This window comes from Cinclus cinclus, chromosome 6, assembly GCF_963662255.1.
Source record: "Cinclus cinclus chromosome 6, bCinCin1.1, whole genome shotgun sequence".
Classification (NCBI taxonomy): Eukaryota; Metazoa; Chordata; class Aves; order Passeriformes; family Cinclidae; genus Cinclus; species Cinclus cinclus.
In genome coordinates, this window is record NC_085051.1 from 3,829,051 (window position 1) to 3,856,710 (window position 27,660).

At 44.8% G+C, this 27,660-nt stretch overlaps 1 protein-coding gene across 2 annotated transcripts in view; it reads right to left on the reverse strand.

The window, feature by feature from the left end:
* TEAD1 (TEA domain transcription factor 1) overlaps positions 1 to 27,660 on the reverse strand; it is a 97,960-nt gene that overhangs the window by 16,487 nt on the left and 53,813 nt on the right. The window contains exons 2-8 of one of the 2 annotated variants that reach the window (XM_062494204.1): positions 22,444 to 22,508; positions 19,636 to 19,698; positions 11,581 to 11,592; positions 10,249 to 10,383; positions 10,030 to 10,076; positions 9,528 to 9,589; positions 7,398 to 7,522 (exon numbers count right to left, since the gene is read on the reverse strand). In XM_062494204.1, the coding sequence (XP_062350188.1) occupies positions 7,398 to 7,522; positions 9,528 to 9,589; positions 10,030 to 10,076; positions 10,249 to 10,383; positions 11,581 to 11,592; positions 19,636 to 19,698; positions 22,444 to 22,508 (509 nt within the window). The remainder of the gene's footprint in view (positions 1 to 7,397; positions 7,523 to 9,527; positions 9,590 to 10,029; positions 10,077 to 10,248; positions 10,384 to 11,580; positions 11,593 to 19,635; positions 19,699 to 22,443; positions 22,509 to 27,660) is intronic. The other variant, XM_062494205.1, reaches the window with a different exon arrangement.

Consider the following 27,660-nt stretch of genomic DNA (forward strand, 5'->3'; position numbering starts at 1 on the left):
AGCACCAGATGCTGCTGCAGCAAAATTTCTGAGCGAGTACAGTAGGACAGATGGTATGACATCACCTGACAACATTCTTAGGACAGAAATGTTTATTTTGATATTGCAATGTGTGATTATTTTCTCCTTATGTTGCTGCAATTCCTATGCTAAGTACAATCATTACTAAGCTAATTAGACACGACATATTTCTGCAAGCTAACAAACGATAATGCAATATTGGAGCAGGGTAAATGGATACTGAAACGATCCCTATCATTCTTAGACAAACACTCTCCACTTCAGGAACTGATGCATAGATAAAGGCAAAGGGGCAAAGCTTTCTGCCTATATTTTTGAGCCCATTAGTGTTTGAAAAGCTTAAAAACATCCTCATTATACTGAGAATTCACTGTTGATTTAGACTGAGTATTCCAGAGCCACTGAAGTACACTAGTTGCTGAGGAATTTACTCACGCTGCAGCATTTAAAGGATTTGCATCCGGCATCGGGGCAACAATGTACTTTAGATGCCATAAACCAGCACAAGTCGAATCCTGCATTTTCTCAGGGCACAAGTACATAAAGACAGGAAGAACATTTTCAGCTCTGTCTCCTGTGTCTGCATTACACGGCATGCCCTGGAGATGGCCGCCTCTTAAAGCCCAGCTCCTTCCCTTAGAAGAATTCTAACTATCCAAAGAATGCAGTAAAGCCATGAAATATGACTGTTGTCAAATAATACCACGAGAAAAATTATAATCCACTTAGGAATTTGAAAGAACCAAGACAAATTGCCAATGGCAGGGGACGCAAGCATTTAAGCTGGTGCAGAGCACAGACAAACCACCTACATCTGCTTTATCAGCCGGCACACGTACTTGTAACAGCTCCTCACCAGTTTTGCACTTACATTCTGACACAACCATGCAGATCAGCACACGGGGGGTGACCAGCTCCCCATGACGGGGTGATGCAGATGCTGAGCAAGGTGGGAGGCAGGTGGCCTGAGAAGCTGTTTCTGTGGCAGTGACTTTGCTCATGGGCCCGGCACCCCAAGTGCAAGGGTGCTGCAGCCTCCTGCTGCACCCAGGGGCACATCCCAAATCCCAAATCCCCCTGGCACGGCTGGGAGTAACCTGCCCGAGCAGTGACCGTGCTCCTGGGGGGGAACAGGAGCCAGCTGGGGTGGGCTCCTGGAGCCTAGGCACTGGTAGATCAGCAGTCTGTGTGTGTGCAGCTCTCACCCAAACCCTGCCCAGCCTGGGCTCCGCTGCCTCGACATATCTCGTAAATCTGAAACTCTTTAATTTCCTGCTGATGTAAGAAAAATCGCCTGGTCTGCCAACAAGTTTTCTTGTTTCCACCAAAACATTAGTAACTGAATATTTAATTCCTGCTGCTGTTGTCCTCCACTGAAGCAGATTGGGAGTTATAAACGTGACATTTTAATGCTGTAACTGGAGTCTGTACCAAGTCCTGTTGTTAAGGTTTTTAACACTTTCTTGTGAAATGTTGACTGGACTTTCTGTGCTCTATGCTACAATACAGCTGCATGGGCAGTCTGGTCTTTCATGGACCTCCCTGTGTTCAGACTCCTGCCTGGATCTGCTCAGGAATTGAATGCAAAGTAAAAGGGGATTTTGAGTGACTTAATGGTTGCAGAAGTGGAGTGGTGGGTGATGAGGGAAGGCACCTTAATTTTTCCCAGCACTTCCCAGCTAGTGCCACAGCAGTCCCAGCATGAAACTGGGACTTGGTGGTTGGGCAAGGTGCTTACACAACATTTCCATCAGCTTTTCTGCAACAGTGAAGATGCATCTTTCACTTCTGGCCTGTCTGATTTAAGACCCTGCAGCCCCAGTTCCGGAAGTGCTGAGGGCTCAGATGGGAAAATTATCCCTGACTGTAGGAAGGTCTCAATAACATTAAGTATTCTGCAAAATCAAGCTCATGACAAATCAAAGGGGACCCTCGAAATCAGTGGCCCATTCATCCTTTTGCACCTGAACTTCTTGGTTTGTCAATTGTGAGTAATAATGCTCCTTCATCCAAGAAGACTGTACTAGCACATCTGTGAAATGCAAATAGAGGGAATTATTAATTCCATTTGGGAGGGAGGTTAGACAGTGCACAGCAAGCAGGGCACAGGGCCACACATTTCAACAGCAGAAGAAAACAAACTACTGAATAGTTGCTTATCAAAGAAGGGCCATCTACATCTCCACTGAATGAGGCAGAGGAACAAATGAACACGTGAGCATGTCATTATCGGCTGTCTGCAGAGCAGGGCAGGGGGATATTTCCCAACTTCTCAGAGCCCAGCTCTGCAGCTGGGCTGAGCGGTTTTGGGGTGGGTGTAGGGATGAGGGAAGCGGTCGGACGAGCTGGGGAGATGCAGGGAAGAGGCATAGCCAGGGGAAAAGCCCCTGGGGAGGGGCAGGATGGCTGCTGGGGGCAGGCAGAGTGGGGAAAGCACAGCCACAGCCCACCCTGCTCTAGTGCCAACCTGACCCACGTGTCCCCTGCACTTCCAGTTTCGCTGGGAAATTTCCCCAGTAGCAGATTTGAGGAAAGGAAGAGAGGTCCACGAAGGCAGCAGTGAGAACACAGCCAGGCTCCAGCAGCTTCCCAGCCCTGGGCTGACTCTGAGGGATAAATGGTGCTGGTCTCTCTCCCAGCACACCCACCACAGCACGTTCTGGCCCCAGGACCCTCCCTGCAAAGTCCATGTCCTCTGGGGACGTGACTGGGGAAGCTGGCCTGGTATTTCCATCATTGCCCCAGGAATCCTGCTGGATTGGGATGGGAAGTCTGCTGCCATGTCACAGTGAGCCTGTGTCAATACTGGACCTCTTTAAAGAGCTTTATTGGGACTTCTAACTATGGGCACTGGGAAATGAACATTTCACAGAGTGTGACATTTGCATCCCAGGGCCAACACGCAGCTCTCCAGCATGGCAAAATAAATGATCCTCGTGTTCAGCAAAACTTCTTCTGGTTCCAGATGAAAAGTGACCTCAGATCCTGAGTCTGTGGCTCTGAGACATTCATCCTAATTCGAGTTTGCTTTCTTGTCCTTTCACATCACAAAGACACTAAACCAAGGACTTCCTCGTGAGTGAAATGTTGGACTGCTTTTTATACTGTTTACAGGGAGTACAGAAAGGATAAACAATCCTTGCAACAATGGATATTGTTCAAGGATGGAGGGCTTCTTTTGAAAGGATCTCATTTATTTTTCATCACTTAGGTGGTTTGATTAACTTTGGTGAATTTTACTGCATTTGGCTAATGATGGCAGGCTGTTTTTATGGCCCTTGAGCAATTGCTTTCCCTTTCTGGTTCTCAGGCACAATTCTCCCCGGGCTCACAAAGTCCTTTTACAACAACAATAAAACCTGAATTAAAACATAAAGAATGTTTTATTTCTTCACCACTTTCAAAAATACATTTTGAAATTCGGACCTAACGCAATCTGTCAGTTTGCATGGGTGGACTAATACTGAAAATGTCCATCAGCCATGTTCTTTATAGCCCTATACATCTATTTTAAATGTAAAGCTGTCTGAAGTGCTCACAATTTAAATAAATGTGACAGCAAAAGTGAGAAACCTCGAAAAGGAAGAGAAGGCTTTTTTTTGTTGGGTGGTGATAGGGTTTTTTTATCTGATGGGAAATCATATTTAACTGTATATATATAGAAAGAGAGACAGAGAGAGAAAAGATTCTGTATTATTCTCATTTCACTTATAGTCTTTGAATTTTACATCTACTTGTGTAGCAGTCAATTGCTTAGATCCTCTCTAACCTGCCTACATGCTCAGTTTATATTTGTTAGGGAACATGGGATTGCTTGGTTTAAACATTTGTCCTGAACTTTCACAGAACCACTACAATAAAAATGGAAAGCCCCCATTAAGGAAAACCTGTCCTGGAAGCAACAGATGGGCACAAAAACTGCTCCATCTGCTGAGAACAGAGTTATATAGGGCAGGCAATAATCAAAGGCAACTGAAATGCTGCTGCTTGGACCTGCAAGGGAAACTTTCATGGACCATTTAGGAATTGTATTTAAGCACAAAATGCCACAAAAGGAAAATACAGCTTGACATTTGTAAACTGAATTGATTTGCAAGTTAAAGGAGGAGGAATTTTACCCATCCTCACCTGCAGAGTCAATATTCCAGTATTTTGCAACTGTGCCATCTTGTGTTCCCCAGACTATATCCTGCCATGCAGAGTTACAGTGAGGGTTGCTTCCTATTTCCTTTCTATTTTTTCCTCTTTTGCAAATGGAACAATTTTGTGTCTAGACAAGGAAAAAGATCAGCAGCTGTCCACAAGTGAGAGGACTCTATGGAGCAGATCTGTAACCCTCCAGAATACTCACTCTAAACTAAACTATTGAACTGCCTAACTGCCTGGCTGCCTGGCACTGAGGTTTGTAATTTTTTTTTGTTGTTTGGTTGTTTTTTTTTTTACTTTTAAACACTAATTGCCATTGGAAGAGACACAGAAATGCTGAAGGCCTCACTCCCACCAGGAATTCCCTGTGGGAGGACCTTTGTGCCCATGCACAGCCTCACTGCAGGTTGTGGGAGTTACCACAGCTGACAAACTTAAATTTCTAATTTCTATACAGCAATAGGGACTGCAAGGATCCAGTCCTGTCCCCAGATGCCCAAATACTTCAATAAACTTCCAGGTTACATTTTAAGGTGGAATTGGTCTACCTGCCTCTACTACTATGAAGCTTTATGGTGTGATTTTGTGTTGGGAGAGGGAGGGAGGAAGGGTCACACCTTTTTTCAATGAAATTCTGGAAGCACATTTGATGAAGATAATATTTTATGTAATTTTCTGTGACAAGTCAGCAATGTAATGAATCCATAACTGTCCTTTTTCAGAAGACGTGGGAGAACTCCTACACATCTCTCCTGTAGCAGTACATGAATACATTCATTTCTGAGGTCAGCAAAGGCACAAAGGAGGTGCTGCAATCCCAGCACGTGCCTACACGACTTGTAGTGCACATTGTGCAAACACACACACGTCACCTGCCCCGCTGATTTGATTTGAAAAGTAATAAAACCCCATCTTTTCTCTGCTCTGCAAACCGTGCCTGCAATAAAACATCTCGGCCACGCAAAGAAAGGTGAGCAGAGCTGCAGGCAGAGCTCCCATTTTCTGTCATGGCACTAAGGGAGGCTGGGGGTTTGCTGACACCTCCAAGGAGAACTCCTGGTGCTTGTTGGAGAGGTCTGTGCACCGGAGACAGGGCAGGCTGGCAGGAGGCACAGAGCTGCCCCTGCAGCAAACATCCTTCTCCCTCTGCCCTGGGAACTGGCCACACGGCCTTGGGGTTTTTTCCAATGCCCTTTCAATGCCAAATAATCAAATTTACTTAATTCAGTGCAAGCAACACTTCTCCTGACTCTCCTTCCCCAGGCAGTGCCCTAGGGGTGCATCCTTTGGGTCTGTCCCTATGGCACCTGTCTGGATGCTGCAGGCTGTCCCCATGCAGAGCACTGCCCCACTTGGATGCAAGAACAACCTAAATTGGGAACTGAATTTTCCTAAAGTCTCATTTTTGCAGTGTTACAGCACTGCTTTTTTAAAAAAAAAGTCTGGATACTTTGATATCAAGCTCTTGCTTGTCCTGCATAAAAGGATTTGAAAGGTGGGTTTCTCAGCAGTCCTCTTGCAAGCTGGGACAAGACCCAGTGGGCCTCTGCACCCTCAGGAATTCCAAATTATATTAGTGTGCTACAAAGAAGGCTTTACAGGACTTGTGGGGCCATCCTGGGTAACCATGCTTCTATCCAGACCTGCACTCTCTCCCTGCAATGCCAAAGCTTCTCTGTTTGCTGCCTTGTACATAAAACCCCACAGGTACAGAGACACTACATCTCTGGGTCTTGTATATAGATTTATGTTATAAAAACCTATGGAAAATGGATAGCTAGGTGGCAAAACAGCCAGTGAGGCTGCAGAAAAATGAGATTTCATGTAGGCACAGACAGCAAGGCTGAGTGTCACGTGGCTCATCCTGTTTTCCTGGTAACCTGGAGCGCACACACACATCCTGGCATGGGGCAGGCTGGGGGTGGCACAGCCCATAAATCTGCAGGACAGGTTACACAGGGCCAGCAAGGGCTGGGAAATCTGTGCATGCACCCCTGGATGTTGTGCAGCAGAAATCCAAAGATATCTGGACAGATTTGGGGCTGGGGGTGGAGGAGGTGGCTCCAGGGTGCTCTGGGGGACACTGAGGCGAAGCCACGAGACCATGGGGAAGCAAAGGGATTCCAGGGAAAACACGGATGCCCAGCAGCCAGGTAAGAGCTGAGAGAACCATACCTGCTGCCAAACATTCCCTGCAGCTCACAGCCAGCTCAAGCTGGCCAAGGGTGACATTTAGCAAACCAGCATGCTGCCACGTGCTCAGTGTGTGAATAGCTGAGATATTCTGTATTTTCACAGGGACGTGGCTCTGCCAGGAGCATTCCTCTGTTGTAAGGTTTCTGGGCTATGTCTCCAATCCCCATTGTACAGGGTAAACACTCCTTGGATAACACCCCTGGCCAGAGCCCATAAATGCTATGGTATCCAGTGCTGGATTATGAAAAGAAAATGATAGCTTCTCTCTTCTCCAGGCTACTGTATTTTACCAGGAATCTGAACAAGAATGGCCTGTCCATATCACCCATTCAGGACAGTATTTGCTTTTCAGAAATTATCTCGGAAATATTTCTCAGGTTCAAGCTGAAAGAAGTTCTTTCAATTTATCTGTGGTGCAGTAGAACCAGTGCTAGGCTACTGAGAAATGCTCTTGGTAAATCTATGGTGATTAATGTCAAGGTTCAAGGCTTACTGGAGTGAATGAAGCATTACAACCAACTTCAGAAACTATCCTTGCAGGTATAGTATGCAGAAAATTTAAAAATTAATTTAAAAAAAAGTTCCAAAACACAATATGAACACTTTCTGTGCAGGTCCTTAATTTTGTTTTGGTTAGGAAACAGATTAGGCTTTACCTTAGAGTTCAAGCACTGAATTCTTGCCAAGAACACAATGCAATTTGGTACACCTGCTAAACTAGGTCAGCAGTGAGGCAGGCGCCAGAGCAAGCCCTGCCTTGCTTTCACAGAGGCCTCTCACTGCTGCAAATGGGGAAAAAAAGAGGGCAAGAAAGGGGTGAGGGCAGTCCTAGGGTGAAAGGAATATTGCACCTAAAGGAATTCTATTCTATTCTAAAGGAACAGAGCAGCAGAGAACACAGAGACACTAGGTGTATTCCATCAGACGTGATGGAAGGCATGCCCAGAGGGTGGGGAGCGAAGGAGAAAAGCTGAAGATCAGCAGTAAAGAAGCAGAGCTGAGGCTCAGGGGGCATAAGGGCAATAAATACTTACGGATTCAGGATCCCTCTGCTGCTCAAGGAAAGCTGAGAACTCCACCAGCCTGAGCTTGGTCGTACCAATCGATCGGCCCTGCCACGCAGGGACTGAGGGAGCTGGAGCTGATGTGGGCTCAAAGCCTGAAACAGAGGAAACACCTGCATGAAGAAGCTGACACTTCCTCGGTTTGTATTTTCCCCATTAAATATAATTGGGAATTATGCATGTAACCCTTGGATATTTATATTAATTCTAGCAAGTAATTAATTCGGGGTGAGGTAAAATTGGAAAAGCTCAGGCTGGTATCTAGAAAAAGAGGTGCCAGCCCAGCAATCTAATAATGGCAGAAAGAAAAGATCGACTGCTTTGTTTCCTTGGGGCTGTCACTCACTGTAGAATTTTTGTTTAAATGATATACTGGATTACAGAGATTTATAGAGACTTCACCTAGACCTACAGCTGCACCCTTCTCTTGGAAACTGGCATCAAGGCTCACGGGAGACATTACTGCCTTGGGAATCAAGAGAAGTGGCCTCCATTTCTGGCTCCTAATGTGCCACACGTTACAAGTAAATCACCCCTCTTTTTGCCTATTTCTTCTGCCACTCTCAATTCCCCTCTCCTATTTAGAGTACAAGCTTTCCAAGGCAGGGACTGTCTCTTACTACGTATTTGCACATTGGGTCTTGACTTCTTTTGGAGCTTTTAGGCATCATTATGCTACAGCTAATAATAAATAATTACTGCAGAGAGCTGAATCATACCCTAAAAAGAAAAAAAAAGGTTTTAAATTGATAATAAGGAGAGAATGACATGATCTAGATAGAGAAGGGATGTTAACCACCCTCTCTAATCCACCTCGAGAAGGAATAAATGCGATCTCTTGGTCCTCATTGTAGAAAATTGGACGAGAAGGGAAGAAAACTATAAAGGAAGAGGAAAAGGCAGCAGCTCAAAGGCAAAAGAAAGGCAGGGCAGAGACACCAAAGGTACAAGAACAAAGATTATCCTGAACCAGGCTGAGAAGCAGGGGGAGGTCAGAGGCAGTGTGTGTCCATGACCCATAATGGGAATGTGGTACCTGACCCCAACCCTCAAATTTAGGCAATGAGGGTGTGAGGCTGGTGCAAAACAGGGAATTACAAATGCCACTGGCTAGACATGAACAGGAATTCTAATGAAGCAAAAAGTCATGCATGAGTTTTGTCTAATTTAGAAGTGCTAATATTCCTATTCTGAGAAAACACAGAAAGATAGAAGAAAACAACAGAAAATACCTGTCCTAGAAAATAATGCCACAAACATTATATATTTATATTTATATCATATGTTTATATTTATTATATATAAATATAATGTTGTATTAGGGATGTCAAGAAAAAGGCATTCTCATGAATGCAGAAAAACTTCAGTTCAAAGCACTAAATAGCAGCAAGTTAGAAAATCATAAAGAATTGGTAAGAGTCAAAAACCTGCAGCAGAAACAGTCAGAAGCATTGGGATTGTTTGGCAAGGGAGATGTAGCATGAGAAATCATCTGCAAAGAAATAATGACCTTTCCTGAAATCAGGCATGGAAGGAACCTGGGCAAAGGAGCAGGGACGTAGCCATGGGAAGGACTTGATCAATCTGAGCAATGGAATTTAGAATAAAAGTAGGTACTTATCAAAGTGGTAACAGGCAAAGCAGGACCTCCAGGAGGGGATGAGTTATAAACAACCTGACACATAGAGAAGTTTTATACTTAAGGCTGAACATATATGGTTTTGGAAGGAGTTTTAGGCTCAGTTTAAAATAAATTAAGGTGTACTCTTGTTACATAGCTATTCTAAAAGAAACATTCATCCTATTACTCATTTTTTACAGTAATTCCTACAATATGGAGTGCTGACTGGAAATTACACATCACAACTCTTTGCATATGCATTAGTGCTTCCTACAAAAAAAAAAACAAAAACAAAAACAAAAACAAAAGCAGTGATTTTCCCTAAGATATAATCAGATAATGATAGGACACTGGGATTAGTGTTTCCTTTGGGAATGTGAGCTCCTGAGTAGTGGTTCTGCCCCAGGTCAGAGGTGAGTACATCACATTCAGTACAAAATTCAAGTGTTTTTAAGGCAGAGGATAAATGGCAGAATTACCTGAAATGGGAGCTGTGACGGATGGCTGTATAGGGTAGGCCTGCTGAACGAATGGCTTGACGCTGCAATAAAGAGGTACACGAAAAGAATCACACACTGGGCCATCCACAGGAAATTCCATCAGGCTCACACAGCACAGGGAAATGGGTGGCTGATGACCTCTGCCCACAAACTTATCTCTTCCTTGCAGACCATATTAAACAGACAGCACAGGGGGAATAGAGAGAATTACACCAGGGATGGGCACTGCTGGGACTCCCAGAGGGCACAGAACTGCAGGGACACAAAGGAGGGTGCCCATTCAGCATTCAGCCTCAGTTTTGAGCTTTGGGATCCCTTATAACTCTTTGAACGTGAGTTCACATCACTAGAAAGGCTCTTTCTGTCCCTAAAACTATCTTTACCTCCTTTTTGGAGAAATTCGCAAGTTATTGCTTCCCACAGAGTGCACAAGCCACCCTTCTCATTGCGTAGAGAAACGTATTTGAATTTTCAGACTTACTCTTGTGAGGATCCAGGCTGCCCCGTTTGAATCATGCCCGGCCAAAACTGCAAGAGGAAAAAACAGCACACAGTGGTTCTCTTTGCTGGAAGAACTCCTGGGTATTTTTGAGCAAGCATGATTCCTTTTGCAAACTTAATCCATTCATTCCGTCTCAGTTTTCGAGTGAGCATTGTTAGGGAATACAGGGAATCTTTTGGGACTCAGCTAATGACTTACCCCAGGTGCCCCAGGAAATGTAGGACGGGGAATTCCTGGCAGGCCCAGCTTGTTGTGAATAGCAGTAGCTGAGACTATCTGAGCTGATGACATTGCTGCCATGTGCTGGAGTGCTTTGTCCTTTGCTGTCTGATCCTTTAATATGACAATTACATGGAGTCTTAAAACATTTGGCACAACAAATTATGTCAAATAACTGCAGCTACAAGCACATAACTAAAAACTTAAAGAAGCCACACAGAAAATAGCAAAAATAGCAAACCATGCAGGAAAAAAAAAAATACAGCACGGAGGCTAACACTCAAACTACCTCAAGGCAAAACCTCATCTCAGACATGCATGGTAGACCTGAATTCTCACAGCCTGCTCTGCCAGCACATAGGAAGCTCTGGCAGAGCAAACTACTGCCCACTTGTTTATCTGGGCAAATTCTGATTTTTTTAAAATCAGGCTGGGCTAAACAGGGCGTGCTCCTGAGACTCAGCTCTGCCTGCAGGACAGGGGGCACTGAGATTTGAGCTCTAGCATTTCCATCTAAGAGAAGTTTGCCTGTCATCTTGCATGGTAAAATGAGAACACAGAACTGCAAACAGGGGCAGAGTTTTCCTCATGCTTACGGGCTTAGAGACATTTTGGATTCAGCTTTACCACAAGCATTTCAAAAGTTAGGTCACAAACATGGAAATGACATTTTAAATTTTCAGTTGTGGCATTTTACTGGTTTACAGTGTTCTCAAAGAAAGCCACCAGCCATAAAATTCCTGCTTTCTTTTTTTGAGCACGCAGGAAAGAGTTTAGGAAAAGAGGGATTGTTATCAGTTATGTGTATTAGAGCAGCACCTGGAGTCCCAGCCACTGCCAGCCAGGTATGGTCACAGGACAGACAGGAAAGACCTCTTAATGCAACAAGGTTAACCAGGGGGATGTCTTAGGTCAGGGAAAATTAGTAAAAAACAGACTGTTACACGCTGGTAAAGCAGGGTTCCTCATCCAGAAGTACTGGATTAATAAGTGCCAATATTTAAGTGTGTCACTTAGAGTGAAGGAACACAAGCAGTATCAGGCAAGGATGGGAGGTCTTTTTTCTGGTTTTATTTTACAAGCAAAGTAGCAAGCATGCTGGCAAGAGGTGCATGCTCTCATGTATGATATATGACTTTGCACATATGCTCCCTCTAAAGCTTGTATGAAGTAGTACTATAGGTGAGTAGTTTCTTCCTTTGAATAGCTCCTTTAGAAACAGCACAGGCTGAAAGTACAGGAAAAGCTAGCCAAAAAATTCTGCCAAGCACAGCTAAGGTACATAATACTTGGTTTAGTCAAAATACTTACCATGCTTGTTACCTGGATACAACAACAAACAGTTTATTAAAATGCTTGTGTAGAATAGCAGACTCTTAGCAAAATATGAACAAAATAGTAAGAGACAAAGGAAGAGCAGTTTGCTCAACATTAAATATCAGCTTTAAACAAATGCATGATTTTCACCCAGGGTCTGATTCATTAAAAGGGGGGGTGGGGGAAGGATTAAAAAAAAAAACCAAACAACAAAACCCTGGGGAGAAACAACCCCCAGCTCCCTGTGTGAAAGCTGTGGATACTGAAGGAGAGGGATTGTTGCTGAGTGTGTTTCCCTGAGCTGTGCAAGGAGCCCCTGTGGGACACAGCCTGGAGAGCAGCAGGTGGAGCAGGGCAGGAGATGCTCCAGCATCATTCCCTGTGCACCCTGCAGGGTGTGAGAGCCTGAAGGACAGCCCCTGCTCAGCATCATTCCCTGTGCACCCTGCAGGGTGTGAGAGCCTCAAGGACAGCCCCTGCTCAGCATCATTCCCTGTGCACCCTGCAGGGTGTGAGAGCCTCAAGGACAGCCCCTGCTCAGCATCATTCCCTGTGCACCCTGCAGGGTGTGAGAGCCTCAAGGACAGCCCCTGCTCAGCATCATTCCCTGTGCACCCTGCAGGGTGTGAGAGCCTCAAGGACAGCCCCTGCTCAGCTGCCTGAGCAACTCTAACACCCTGGGCTCACCTGTGCTGGGGGGACACATCCCTCAGTGCAGGGACCAACTCAATCCTTTCTCAAAATTGTAGCTTTCCAATATAACCACAAGCAGTTCTCTGTTTAAGAGCTGGAGGTCAGCCCTGGCTCTCAGCCCTGCCTGCCCCAGGGTGAGAGGTGTGCACAGGAGGTATGTGTATGGTTTCACTGGCTGCCTTTGGATGGCTGCAGACCACCAGGCTAAAAAGACATTTTGCTGGGTGCCTAGAAGGGGCAAAATCCTGAGTTTGATGCAGCTCCCCAGACCCTTTTACACTCTTGCACTGCAAGGAGGACACTCAGTCATGAAAAGATGAAAGTGAGATGTCCTGAAGTAATATGGAGACCTAGTCCTACCAGATTTCTCTATTTCACCTCTTTTTTTGTAAGCAGAGCTGGTTTGGAATTGCCAAACCATGAGAGTCTCACCCTGCCTGCTGAATCCTACCAAACCCCAACATTCAGGGGATCTGTATCCTGTGTGTAAAATAAATGATACAAGAGACATGTACCTCTGGGTCCCAGTAACCTCCAAAACTGTGTGGGTGCTGCTTTTTTGACTCCCTTGTTATTCTCCAGACATGCTGGGGCACTACAGGTTCCTCTCCTGCAGTGCCTCCTTCCTGCCACCAGCCATGCCTGTGCCACCACATGAAGATGCAGCCAGTGCCTGTGCCCCTACCAACGTGCCAAACTCTTCTGGATCCACTGTTAGATGGATCTAAACCAAAGGGGAATTTAAAAGTGAAAGCTTTGTCAGGGCTAATAACGTCCATTCCTGGGAGTCACGTGAGCCAGAGGTAAAATGTATGTCTATGAAACTGTTCATCTTGCTTTGCTTTATCCCTCTAAAGTCTCTGGCTAATTCCCTACTAGTGTTGCTGCAGCTCCAGGAGAAAGAAGCTGTATTTATTTTTGCCTTGTGAGGCACTGGAACCAACAAAAGTGCATTACTTTCTGTAATGTTACTGTCATCCAAGGACTAGAATAAGAGCTTGGACACACAGCAGGCAAATCCCACCCTAACAGATGAACTAAGAAAAACTTTTGAAGATTTATACTTCCATCTTCTGGGGAGCTCTTAGTTATTCATTACAGTGAATCTGGTGATCCTGAAGTTTGGGGACAGTGACAGGGATTTTTGGAGGGAGAAAACACTCTTTCTTTTGTGCCTGTCTTCTTGCCAATTGCTGTTTTTCACCCTAGAATAATCTGTGTTTTCTGGAGCCATTCATCTCATCCTCTTTGACTGATTATGCTCCCAGGAGACTGGAGAGAAAGAAAAAAACCTCTAGCACGACAGCTCAGAAAGGCAATCCTTGCAATAGGGCTAGTTTTGAGGTGTTTCAATAACCCCCACAGAGTTTTCCACTGGTGACAAACCTGATCTGGAACATCAGCCCAATACACTCCAACGGGAAATTTCATCTTTTGTAGGCTTAGAATCTTTGCACAGTGGGAAGATCAGCTTTTCTCAAAGCAACTTTACATCCAAACATGGCAGAAATCAAATTCAAAGTCAAATACAGATACTTATAGGGTCCTGAGCTGCACTGGCAAAAGAGCACCTTCAGCTCCAGGTACTTCTGGAGAATTGCAAGCTGCCTGTGCTTGTGTAACCAAGCAGACTTCATGGTCTTAAAAAATAATTGGGATGCCCACGTTTTAAAGCTGTTTATTTAGATTGCAATATCAGCTTGTCTGCCACTTAAAAAACAAGTGTATGTTGGGGTTTTTCATTCTGTAATAGAGAGCACTCGTAGCCAGGAGGGAATGAGGCTTTCTACCTATCACTGTGAGCCAGACACTTCTGGGATGAAACCTGGTAGCTGATTAATAACACACAATGGTATTACATCACAGTTTAGGCAGCAAGAAAAGTAATATATCCAATTAAAACGGCAGGGGTAATTTACACAGGCAGATTACAGTAATTACCCAGGTTGGAATTTGGCCAGGACAAATGGGTTAACACCCCTGCTCTAAAACAGGAACGTTGTGGGATTTTTAATGACTGCAAATAGTTAAGATTTTGGGCTCCTATCTTGTCCAAGATAGAAAGGGTTTGGTTTTGCTCTCACTTTGTAAAGCTTGAATAATTTCTTTCAGCTCAATGTGGTTTACACTGATGTAGTAAAACAAAAGTTTGGCCCAGCGTGCTTGCAGTCCCGTGCTGAGGTTCAGCAGAGGCTTGGGGGGACAGCATCTCCTACTGAACCATTAAATCCTGCTGGAGCTTAAGGTATTCCTTGGATATCCTTGTATCCTTGGATAGGTCCCAACTGGCCCTGACCTGGTTTGACCCTGCCCAGCTGATGAGCTCGGAGGGATTGCTGCTGCCCAGGAATGACACTGGAGTCTGCAACAGGCTGTACTCACAGCCCTGCCCTAACCCTGCCCTTCCCTCCCCTCACAAAAGTCTTCTGCACTGTGCTACGTAATTAGTAATCAATGTTACCAGGGGGGATTTAGAGTACAGGCAGTGGAAAACTGGTCTAGCTCCACTAAATCCCTAAAATATCATCTCTGTGGTGCAGGTCAAGATGTGTCTCTGTGATAGCTGACTGCTTCTGGCTGCACTTGCACACACTTTGTTTTTGGAAGATGTAAGGTCTAAGCATCTAATGCAAGGAGATTACAACTTTTAATGAATCAGGCCCTTGAGGTTTGCTTTTCACAATTTGTTTTGGAATGCAAAAAAAAAATACATAGTTAAATTAGATAATAATAATTCTCCAGTATCATCCAATTATAAATCTTAATATCTATAAAAGCCCTGCATGAAACAAGACTTCTACATGACAAGCACAAAAGGATTTGTGCTTGACTTTCTTTTAATCCAACAAAAACAGAAGAATAATTCAATCAATCAGTTCAAACAAGTTCTTAAGCAAAAAATAAAAACTGTTATCCTAGAATGATAAATGGGGCTTTGAATACCATGTTATCTATGACTTTGGGAGGAAAAAAAAAATCTAAGACAGTATGAGGGAAAGTAAGCATAACAGAACAGTATTAATTCAAGAAGCCCTAAAACCTGTACCAATATTTAAAATGCAAAACTTTTCATGTAAGGAAAAAAAGAGACATAAGAAACAACAATTTGCTCACAAAATGGATGTTACAGTAACACTAGCATAAAATAGCTTCCTAATAAGCAATTTTGCAGATGTTATTTCTACTCAGATCTCATACTGATTCAAATAACCTTTACAATAATTAGCTCTAGCTCAAAAAAGATAAACAAATCATGACAATATACAATTGTTCTGGACAAAAGACAGAGAGCACTTCAGTGTTTCTAGCCCTGATCTCCAATTTGCTTATTATTAGAGAAGACAGGAGTAAATACAAAAGCTGGCTATTTCAGCCAGGCAATAGCTAATGCCAAGAAGAGAATGCGCATTCAAAGCTGTCCCAACTTGCTGCCTAATGAGTAGCAATTAATCCATCTTATTGTATTTCAAAATGCTGAAGACTCCATTCACATCAAAGGGAATTTTTCAAGGCTTTTATCATTGTTCATTTTAAAAAGTATAGAGCTATCTTTAGCATTTTATAATTGACAACAATATTTTCTTTTAATCCCTAAATACAGAATGTAGAATAATGGATTTAAAAACATGTAATAGATGTGAACTGTAGGCATTTTAATGTGGGTTTTTTCTGTCACTAATTAATCTTGCACTATGAAAACAATCTGATATGAAAGCCCAAGACAGATGTACACCCTGCTGTGAACACCTTTACTCTCTGTTTATGTACAACTTCCAATCCATCTTTTGTCCTGAACGGACAGAGGTGACTTTGGCTCCCTGTCAGTGGGAGTGCTGTGGGCAGTGCTGTGACCTGACACTATGGATTGGTGTATTTGACACAGAAACACAACACTGGAGTGTAAAATTTCTGCTTTGCTTCCTCCAAAGTGTGAGTGGAAATGCCATGAAGAGGAGCCACCTTTCAGATCTGTTTCCAAGGACAACTTTTATCTCAGCCTCTGTTTTCATGACATTAAATCTTCCATCCATCCATCCATCCGTCCACAGTGACTGCAGGCACTTCTCATTGAAGAAAAGGGACTTTGCTGGACCAAGCAGACTCTGGCATGCAGGTGAGATTTCTGCCTCTTAGGAAAGCTTCCAATGCCATGTGTGCAGATAGCTCTGAGATCCTTCCATCCTTGTGGATTTCTGTAGGAGATTAACACTTTTGGCAGAAGATTTGCCCAAGTCCTCTCCTCTCCCTGAGCAGGTTTCAGAAAATGGCAGGACAGTAAGATCTCTTGGTACAAAACAAACTCAGCAGCTACTTGGGGGAAAAGGGTTATTTGTATAAACACTTTGTCAGACTAAGAGACCAGGAACTGGGGCCAATGGGACAGATTGGATCAGACACATTTCAAAAGAAAATTGACACCAGATGCATATGAGACTTTTTAAAAAGTAGTAACTGCTTCCCTGGATGCCACTAAGCACAGGTTTTACATGTGGCAGCTCACTGTTAAAAGGGTGAGTTGGCCTGGGTGGGAAGCATAGAATCATAGAATGGTTTGGGTTGGAAGGGACATTAAAAACCATCTATTTCCAAGCCCACTGCTGGTGGCACTTTTTCAAAAGGTCACCTCCCACTGGACCAGGTTGCTGCAAACAACATGCAGCTGGCCTTGAACACTGCCAGGGCTGAGGCACCCGTCGCTTCTGTGGGCAACCTCTTCCAGAGCCTCGCCACCCTCACAGTAATTTTTTCTCCTAATATCTAATCTAAACCTAATCTCTTTCCATTTGAAGCCATTCCTCCTTGTCCTGTCCGTACATGCTTGTGTAAAAAATCACAGCTGCAAAAAACTCTGCATTTTATCTTCTCCTTGGTCAACCCCTTGAGCGAGGAATGCAGACCCACTCCAGGACATCCTTCCGAGGACATTGATGGGTCTGTTCAGGCTGCTGCCAAAATTGGTCCCTGTGGGAACAATGAGCACTCAGAGGAGCTGGAAGGTATCCGCCTTGTCTTCCTTTTGCATTTTTATCAGGCAGCTTTTGAAGCCCTCTGCAAACTGCTTTGGCAGGGAGGAATCTCCAGAGGTCCCTTCCAATCCTAACTAGTCCATGGTTCTGGGTGATTCTGGGTGACAGTGGGACACAGGGGTGGCTCAACACAGGAATAACACGAAAAACAGGCAGTAGCTCTGCCAAAATATCTGGAGAAGCAAAGGTCCATCTCAGGTTCCAAACCAGCAGCTTCCACCACTTCCAGGGAGCAACTGCAGCAGGCACGAGGAATGAGAGCTCTCTTCTCCATGAGGCACCTTCATGGCACACCCTTCTCACACCACAGTTCCATCTCTTCCATGTGGGGAGGCAGGAAGAGGCCTGTGGAAGGCTGGCCCTTCTCCAGGAGGAACCAGGGCAAGGGGCAGGTGTCCTGTCACAGCTCCTGGCTCCCTGACACCACAGAGTGTTGGGGTCTGGAGCTGGGGAATCTTCCTGAATCCATCACTTCCAGCAGGGAGATGGCAGCTGCTCTGCTTTCCACTCAGCACTGGGCAGCTGGGAAAGGGCAAACAGCTAGGAATGAAGCCCTTACAAAATATTTTGTTGTCCAAACAGATCTTCCCTTCTTCAGGTGACTCCTTGAAACAAAAAATCCTTCCAGATCTCTATTTACTGCAAATGTCATCTAGGCTAATGAAATATTCTTAGGGTTTGGCTACCTCTTTGTTCTTTGGAAAGCTTCAACAGAAGTACAGCAGGTGCAGTACCCAAAAAGGCTTTTTAATGCTTTGTAAGTGTCTTCACATTTTAAGGTATTTTGGTCATTCAGGAAGGGAAATGTTTTAGAATAGTAAATCAAATAATTGTGTTCGGCTCCTAGGCCTGTATTTGGTACCTGATTTTTTTGGCTTCCTAATTTTTGCAGCCCTGAGCTCTCACCAGCCCTCTAAAACTCAGGGGGCTGCTGGTGCTGAGCTTACTTCTGAAAGTACGGCCACCTACTTAGATACTTAATTTTAGGCATCAAGGCTTGACAATTTGAGCTTAAAATGCTACATATCTCTGTATTATTGCACCCTGTGTTAAAAAGCAGTACGTTTAAGTTGTCTTAGCCGTTCTTTACGAACCCCAACTGCTCAGCCAGTGCAGCTAAAAAGCCAGCCACCAACAGCCAGACAAGCCTGCCAGCATGCTGCCCATGAAAAACCCAGTGCTTCTGTCAAGGAGGCCTTTTACAAAGCCAGGCTGTTATTCCTACACTTGCAGATCCAGGATGGGGGTGAGCATCCACAGCGCTCACCGCTCAGGACCAGGAAAGCGCTGCCCTAAACGTTTTGCTTTCCAGTCAGAACAAAAATGTGGTTTGTTCCCCTATCTGGGTGAAGAAAAAATAAAAAAAAATAAAATAAAATAAAAATCCACTCGCATTAAAAAAAAAGGAGGGAAGTAAAAGATTTACAAGTTCCTTAGTTTTTTTTATTGAAAAATAATAATAAAAAAATCAACAGCAAAAACTACAAAAGTCCCTCTTCCACTTTTAAATGGCGTGGAAAAAAAACCCAAAAATCTCAAGATCTCTGCTGGAAAACTTGAAAAACCAAGCAATCAAACAAACCCCTATTAAGCCTTTCCAAGAGGTCCTTTTCAGCCTTAGAATACATTTTATGGAAGGCAGAGAAAACAGGGACATGTACAATTCATCATGTCAGATTAAGTAAACATACTTAATATTCCCTGAACAGGACTCTGACTGAGGCTCTCCAAAGATTAAACGTCAATAATTTACTTTTAAAAAATTAAATTTCAGGGAATCTTGTAAATAGTGCCTAACTTGAGGTGATGCTAGATTGTAGTCTAGAACCACCACAGAGCAATCTGGAAAAGCTGTGCTTTCTGGCACTTGGAATAAAGGATCTGGTTTAAGTATTCGTGATAGCAGTTCAGAAGCACGGACAAAAAAAACCCTAAACATTTGGTAATGGAAAACAATTATCTCAAAAAAAAAAAAAAAAGGATAAAAAAGCATCTACATGACCGTGCAAAACCCCTGCGTACTTCAATACACTGCTAGCACTCGAGCGCTAAAAAGTAGAACAAAAAAGGGACTAACGGGTTAAAAACCAGGTTTAGGCGCTGAGCTGTTACAGAGAGGAGTTCACTTGGCATTTGGACAGCGTTAAGACAAGTTTTTTAATGTGGATGCTAGTGCAGAAGCCGGGGATTAAACACCAAGAGACGCAGAGAGCTCCCACATGCAGGAAAAGGAGGTTAGAGCACAGCAGCCCAGCGCTCGCCCATCACCGCGGGGAGGAGGCAGGGACAGGCGTAGCAACCACAAGCCCAAAAGCAGAAAAGCGCATACCTTCAGCTTGGAATGAAAATCACGAGATTTCCTTCTGGCAAGAACCTGAATGTGACTAGACACCTGCAGGGTAGGGGAAGGGAGGAAACAAAGGAAAAGCCTGTAACCATGGAGATGAAAAGCCCCCTACAACTGGGCAAGCCAAACGTACCTTAATGGCGGCTTGAATTTCTCGAACTTTCTTTCTTGCTAAGACCTGTATGTGACTAGACACCTACATTGTTCAGGTTTATAGGGGAAAAAAACAAAAAGAAAACAACAAACAAAAGAAAAACAAAAAGCAAATCAAATTTTAAATGTCTATTTTTTTTTTTCTTTAAAAAAAATAATAAAAAGGAAAAAAAAATAGAAACTTTTCTGAGGGGAGGAAGTTATTTGCATCTTCAGTAAGCTCTGCTGTTAAAGATACCACATTCCCAGCCAGATACCAAGCTCTTAGGACCAAGGCATAACAATGCAGGTCATCACTGCAGTGACTTGATTAAGGAAATAAAAAAAAAAAAAATTAAAAAAATAAAAGGAAAAAAAAGGAGAAAAAAAAAAAGAAAGAGAAAGGGAAAAAAAGTGCAACCCACCAGGCTGTGCATTCAGCTACAAGATAGAAGACACAGTTCACAGCTGGATGCAGCCCACGTGCTTTGGTACCGATCCCATCCATGCCCAGGCCCTGAGCTCTCATGTGGGGAGCCCAAAGGATTCCTACCCCATCTGCCGGGGATGCAGATGCCCAGTCTGACCATTTGCCACTAGGCTTGAGACATAACTTGGCACCGAGAAATTTTATCCATTATTTATTGTGCTCTGCAGCTCCAGTGAGGAGATTCAGGCTGCATTTGGAGTCCACTGAAATGCTTTAAATTCTGGCACAAATAATGAAATACTGGCACAACACAGGTCCCTGAACCCCTGCTGGTTTCCTTGGTAATCTCAGCATCAAGTCTGCCACAAAACATCTGGGTAACTGGGGACCATAAACTTGACATCAGCTTGAATGATGCCCAGGTCTGGCCACATGGCTGTTTTGCTCAGAAATTTGTGCAAACCCAGTCCTGCACCACATCAGTTATTGGTCAGAAGTTGCTGCCTGTGCAGTGAAGGGTCTGGGCCCAAATTCACATTCCTGTTTCCCCAGGGACATAGTGAAACCCATGCTGGTGCTGACGAGGGTTTAATGATGCTGCCTGGCATCACTTGGTAGCACTCAGCATCCTTCAGCCTTCTGTGAGAAGTTTTCAAACCTGCAGCGATGGTAAAAACGACTAAAAGGAAATCACTGATGCTTGTTTGAGCCAAGACACACCATATCAGGTGATGCACATTAGTTATAACTCCTGTCTGGGAAAGAACAAGGCAAAAGGAGGAACAGTGATTTCCTCTTCTGTGAGACTATTCTGTGACAGTATTGCCAAAAAGCCTGTCTTTTAGTAGGGAAGTAAACAGTGATGCATCAATGAGCACAGTCCCTGAAGGCCACCTCTGAGGACCGGCTCAGGAATCAGCTTCCAGTAATTCAGAGTTATGCTGCTGCTTACTGAGCAATTTTGCAGTCAAACACCTCGACTGAGTTTTCACACATGTCCATTTGTTTTGCTTTCAGTGGAATATTAGTGGTGTTAAAGGTTACACAAGAAGAACAATCGTAACATTTAATCGCTTGGTTAAAACTCCAGAGCAGCGACAAACCAACCTTTTTAGGCACTCTGTTTCAAGTGATTTATGCATCACTACAGAGGGGTGGGTGTACAAGTATGGAGGCAGACATCACCACACATCACAGCCCTCCTGCTGGACAAGGATCTAACCCCAAGCTCTGCATTTTGGCTCCCAAAGCAACTTTGGCTCCCAGCCTAACTTCCAGCTGCTGGAGCTAGCACAGGCAGGGCAGGGCAGGGCAGAACTGGGGACTCTGCCTTTAGTTTGTGATTTTTTTTTTGCCAGTCTACTCTTTGTTCCTTTTCCATGTGTTGCAGTTCTCCTCCTTTCTGATGCCTTTTTTCCACACCATGCTTCCTTCCTGCCTGACAGGGAACACCACCCAGGGCAAAACAGCACTCAAAAAGCAAGGGGCTTTTTTTATTGTGGAGCATTTTTAAATAGTGCAGTAACCACTGCATAAACTGCACACAAACTATGCTTTCTGCAAGGCTGCTGATTGCTGTGAATATTATGAATTAAAAGATGCAGTAATATGAGATAAATTAATGGTTATGTAGTAATCGTCTTAAAAAAAAGAACTTCAGGGGGTTTTAAGGTTTATTCTGACTCTTGGATGAATTAAATCTTACCATGGCCAAAGACCAGGGACCTGAAGGCTCTTAGGGAACTTTTAAAATTATTTTTATATCCTGTAGCAACTACTGGCCACAAGTTGAGACTACGATTATGATCAGTTCATTTTTATATATTTACCTCTCATATCCAAGAATCATAACCTCTATTATACAGCCAAAATTCCATTAACTTTTAGGAAGTTCCATCCTTTATCATCTCAAAATGATAATTGTATTATGATGTTATATAGAGAAATAAGGCACATTGCTTTATGGTTTTGCTTCAACTTCTGAATTTTTTTCATGAAATATGGGGGGATAATAGCTTCATTTACAGACAATTAATAAAAAAGAATCCTTACACCACTACAACATAAACCCCAGAGTTTTAAATATTCTCTAAACAGCATGTATTTAATCTGAACAGTGAAGTCAATATGTCATCCCATCAGAGCTGAAGCACAGACAGCCACTGCAGCCAAAAATGCCATGTTTTGTCATTCACTGACATGCATACTTCCCCACTGGGTTATTTTACCTGCTTCCTGGTCCGTGTCTTCCCTGTCCTAAGTTTGATGTATCTGGCTATCAGTTCATTCCTACCTGAAACAAAGAAAAATTCATGGTAAGGGACAAGCAGCATCACACCCAGGAGCACCATCCAAACACCCCATTTGAACACATGAGCTTCACTTCTTTTTGCAGACAGTTTGCCAGCATTTCTCACTGTTCACCAGTGTTTCTCTCCCATCTCCTGGACAGGCACTGCACGTGCAGTGACTTGCAACAGGAGCTGTGTTTGCCCACTGAGGTCCAGCAGTGATGTACAGGCAGAGAGGCACCTCCTTGGCCAGCATGATCTCTCACTGCAGAGCTTCCCATGCTGGGGCTCACACAAGGTCTGGGCTCCTCTGGCTTTTGTTCCAGCTGCTCCAGGTGTTGTTTGTGCCCCTGGACCCCTGTGGGGAGGAGTGGCTGCTCTTGAGAAGGTCATGTGCTACCTAAGTGCCAAGCTCCCAGACGTGCCAGCTTCTCTCCAATCTCTAATTCTGCATGGAGGACAGCAAAATCTGTCCCTCCTGCCAGAAAGCCTCCTCCAGAGGTGGAGACCACTGTCCCAGTCCTGCAGGTTATCAATCACACCCTTAACTCCTCTCACAAGGGTGACCACCCAGCAGTGCTGATGGTCCTGTGGGATCAACACACTGGTTTGTTATTCAGAGCTCTGTTTCTCTTGGAAATGTGAAATGCTCCCAAGTCTCTAAAATGGCTATTTGACTCTTCTTCAGTCACACATTATGCTACCTAATGCAAACTAACATTTTCTGTCCAAATAATTTCCTTCCTAAGTATTGCTGACACAGAAGATAACACAAGTTTTATGTGGTGTCCTGTTTATTTTCACTGTATATTATGTTTCTCCTCCATGAGTTGTAATAACTTAAATATACTTGTTCAACAAGCCCTGGGTTACAGAGCTATTTGCATTCAGCACAGGGGAAAAGCAGCCCTTGTGTAGAGAATGAGGAAACTGATTTAGCAGTGAGCTGAAAATGGGGAGGTTAAGAAAATAACTTGTCACCCACCAAGCTATTTTGAAGTGGATGAGTACATAGCTGGGGAATGCAGAAAATCATTTTATCAGCCAGGGCTTCAAAGCTTTACAGCTTTAATACTGTGGGGGAGAGACAGGGAAGTTTTGAAGCAGCCTGCATATGCCTGAAGTGCATTTTGTTGACTGAAAGATTGAACACATTTAGTCAAACTGGACGTTTTTCTTCTGTCTCCCCCTGTGAGCCTTATTTTACGCCCTTTGTATCAAATGCCTCACGGTTCCTGTCTCTTTCATCTTTGCTAAATGGGTACCAGAACATGAAATATTAAGGTGCTTCGGAGCAGAGCTGCGTTTTTGTTTCGGTCTGGACAGCGTGCCACGTTTCCCACAGCACGCCACTGGTTTGTAACTCCCCAGCAGGTCTCTTCAGGACAAGCTTCAAGAGGTAAATTTTGCGTGAGCGAACAGTTACACAAACCAGGCACATTTCTGCACACAAATGAGGGATTTCCGTGTGCAAACAGAGGAGCAGGTAGTTACCTAATTCCAGGCAAAGGCCCTGTCTTTGGGCTGGACATGAGCTCTGCAGCCTGCAGTGCTCACAAGATGCCTTTTGCAGTGGCTGTGTGTTCAGGGGGTGAAACCAGGCAATGCTCCACCCCTGTTCCCCTGTTCTGTCTCATGACCCAAACAGAAACCTGCAAGGGCTCTGTGGTGAGATGCAGGGATCACCACGTTCCTGCAATCACCAGTGTGACAGGTGGTATGGATATTTTCCTACTTCTAAATGCACTTTCTGGTTTAATTGGGGAATGCCTCCCCACCTTCCCCCTACAGAAAGCACCTGCTTGGCTTATGTTTAAATATGCGCACACATTAATACCCAGAGTGTTGTTTGTTTTTTTTTCTGCAAAAAACATTGTCAGGTTGTTCTGATCAGCAGCTGGTGACTGTGCAAGGTCTGTGATGCTCGAAGGTGACGTAAAGAATGCGATGACAGCTCTGTCTGTGCTGAAGATATTTCAAATACCTGGGCACAGCACAGGTCACTGCAGCCACCCCTTGCCCTTTAAGGCAGACCTAAGCAGCCCCCGCCCACAGCTGAGGTTTCCCAGTTCTCCTCCCAGACAAGAGAGCTAAAAAGCTATTTTTAAAGGAAAGCTCAGGTTCCCAGGCAGCCACTTGACAGGAAAGGCATCTTTATTAAAAACACCAAGCACTGAAAGTCTAGACTGTATTATTTGAGTGCTGTCTCTGGTTGAGCCCCAGTCCACCCATGGAATACTCTGGCTTCACTCAAGGAGGGTTTCTGTAGCCATTATATAGCTGGCCAGAGCTGTGACTAACAAGACTGCAGTACTGGCAAGTGACTCCTTCCCTTGATCTGAAGCCTACCCAGAGCCTGAACTCCAGAAGAGTCAACAGGGTGGGATAATTTGCCTTAACTTGCAGGGAGGAGGAACTCCACCAGGAACCATAAAAGGTGGCCGAGGTAAAAGCCTAACACAGGTTTTCCTTACCATCATGTTCTCAACACAGCAAAGACACATGCATCAGGTTTAGCCAGAGCAGGAGATACTGAAGGCTCACTAAATACCTTCTCCCTGGCCACAACTGGGATCTGAAAAGACATAAATTCTTTCTTGGGCTACCAGAAGCCATAAACACAAACAGAAGCACTCTTGAGCTACCAGAAGCACATAAACAAGATAGATGCCCCCAACTAAAAGTTTACAGCCTTAATGTTATCTACCAAACACTGGTGCTCTTCTTTGCCAAGTCTGACAGACAGGGACAGAAATGATCTTATCTCTAGATCAGCTGAAGCCCAAAGAGGATTTTGAAGAAAGGAAAGCTTAATAATCCTAAAAGCACCCTTTCCTGTTCTTGGGAATGAGAAGAGTCCGAAACAAAAGGAGGCTCCTGGAACTTCTTTAACTGGCAATTAGAAACCTCAGGATGAAAAATGCTCATTAACAAATAGAGTTGTTTTCTCTAGAAGAGCTCAGCTCTGGAAATACTTTCCATACATACCCTCCCTCTGTCTCCTTGTCATATATATCTGGGAAATTGCCTGGCAGAAGAGGTCAGATTTATGAACTGTAAATTTTCAGCTCTTTCTTCCTGTCATTCGCTGTGACAGTCTCCTACTCTGAATGTTTTGGTTCAGGTATCAAAGAGAGGGACGGGAAGGCGCCTGGTGGGATAAAACACCTTCACAGCACAGGAACCTTTTCCCAAGGATCTCGAAAAGATCAGGAGAGGACCACAACAAACATTTCACACTGGCTGCTTTTTGGAGTTTGTTTTTTTTCCCCATTAATTCAGGCTTTATCTGTCATGTCCTTCTGTGCCGTCGGTGCAACTGCAAACTAGAATTCTCCCTGTACTGATGCTGAGGAAGAGGTGCAAAGGAACATCTTTTTTAATCGCAGCATGTAGTAAAAAGGGAGTACGGGTAGAAAACAGTGCAGATGCTAAAAAACTGTGGGGCTCGGGGGACAGTCAAAGGCTCTCAAAGCTCTGCTGTGGCCCCTCCAAGGGCTGCTCCAGCCAACCCTTAGCACAGAGGGTCCCTCCACTGCCCCATCCCTGAGCACCATCACCCTCAACAGGGGAACGTGTGGTGATCCTGGGCTCCTCTCAGGCAGCAGAGAGCTGACACTTCTGCTCCTCTGCTTCAAAACAAGGAGGAGCAGCTGCAAAGTGGGGCAGCTCCCTGCGCCTGTCCCTGGGGGAGGCAGTTGTTGCTCTGACAGAGGGCTCCTTGTGCAGGGAGCCTCCCCCACCAACGCTGCTTCCAAGAACAGCCTGAATCAGCCCCCACAAACGTCTGCCTGAGGCCCTTGATCACAGAATCACACGGCTGGGAGAGACCTCCAAGATCACCGTGCCCAACCCATTCCCTAACTCCTCAACTAGACCATGGCACCAAGTGCCACGTCCCCAGCCTTTTTTTATACACATCCAGGGTGTGCTTGTCCCCACTCACCCAGCACCAGCAAAGGTGAAAATCCACCCCTGACTGATGGAGGTGTGACTGGCAGCCCCTTCATCGAGCACAAATGGCACCACCACCTCTGCAGGGAGCCACCAGAGCACCACAGGCAGCTCTACCAGCGCCTGCACAAGCTGTGGACGCACTCACCGTGTCCCTTTTCCCATGTCCTGGCCACGGACATCAGTGCTCAAAGCCAGGCACAGGGCAGGGAGCTGCTGCATCACGTCCCTGAGCAGCCGCGAAGCCGGCGGGCGTCTTTATTTAGAACATTAATGGCACAAATTAAACCTCTGCCCTCCCAGCTCCCAGTAATAGGCACTATCCAAATGGGACAAAAATAGCAAAGTGTGGGAAATAAAGCCAGCTAGCAACTTGCAAATGAACAGCTAATTTTAAAGAGTTTTCATGCTCAGCCACATAATTCAAGTAAGGATTGAGTAGAAAAGCCTGTTTTTCTTCAGATAATGAAGCAGCACGAGTTTCATCAAATTCTACAAGACTGTGGCTCGGAACAGGTATTTCCCATCCTGACTGAGAAGTCTGGTGACAGATCTGTACAATTTCATCTCACAAATCATTCTCACAGCCATGTTCACACTGCAGCAAAGGTTTGTTCAGCCAGGTTTGGGAAAATCCCCTTCTGCTTGGCCTGGTGATGGCACAGTGCTGCCCATGTGCCTGGGGGCCAGATCCGGAGAGCTGGTGGGACTTCTGCTCGATGAGGAAGCAGCTGTGAGTGCTCTCCTGGTGAGCATCACCCAGCTCTTTGTCTGGCTGCTGAGCACGGGCTGGATGCAGACCCAAGCCCGGGCATGGGATGTGCTGCTCTGAGCCCCCTCCTCACCAGAAGGTGGGCGCGGGGCCCTTGGGCAGCAGAGCTGGCAGTGTGTGGGGGGAGAAGCTGCTCCGTCACAGTGCTCAGCCCCAGCACCGAATATCCCGCTTTGGGAGATCTCTCCTCCAACTCGGCAGCAGCGCTTCCCGAAGGCGCCTTATGGCTAAATTGGCCAACAAAAAACCCTCTTGTAGATAAAAGAGCTCTGCGAGTCAACAACTGGCTAAGCAGTTCAAACCTCTAAGTAAGGCATCCTCTATTTAAACGTTACAGGCAAATCTAATTTGAGCTTTTAGAAATATTCCGGGCAGGTGTTTAAGTGGCGGGCACGCTGGGCTGGGCTGGGCTGGGCTGGGAGGGGGCT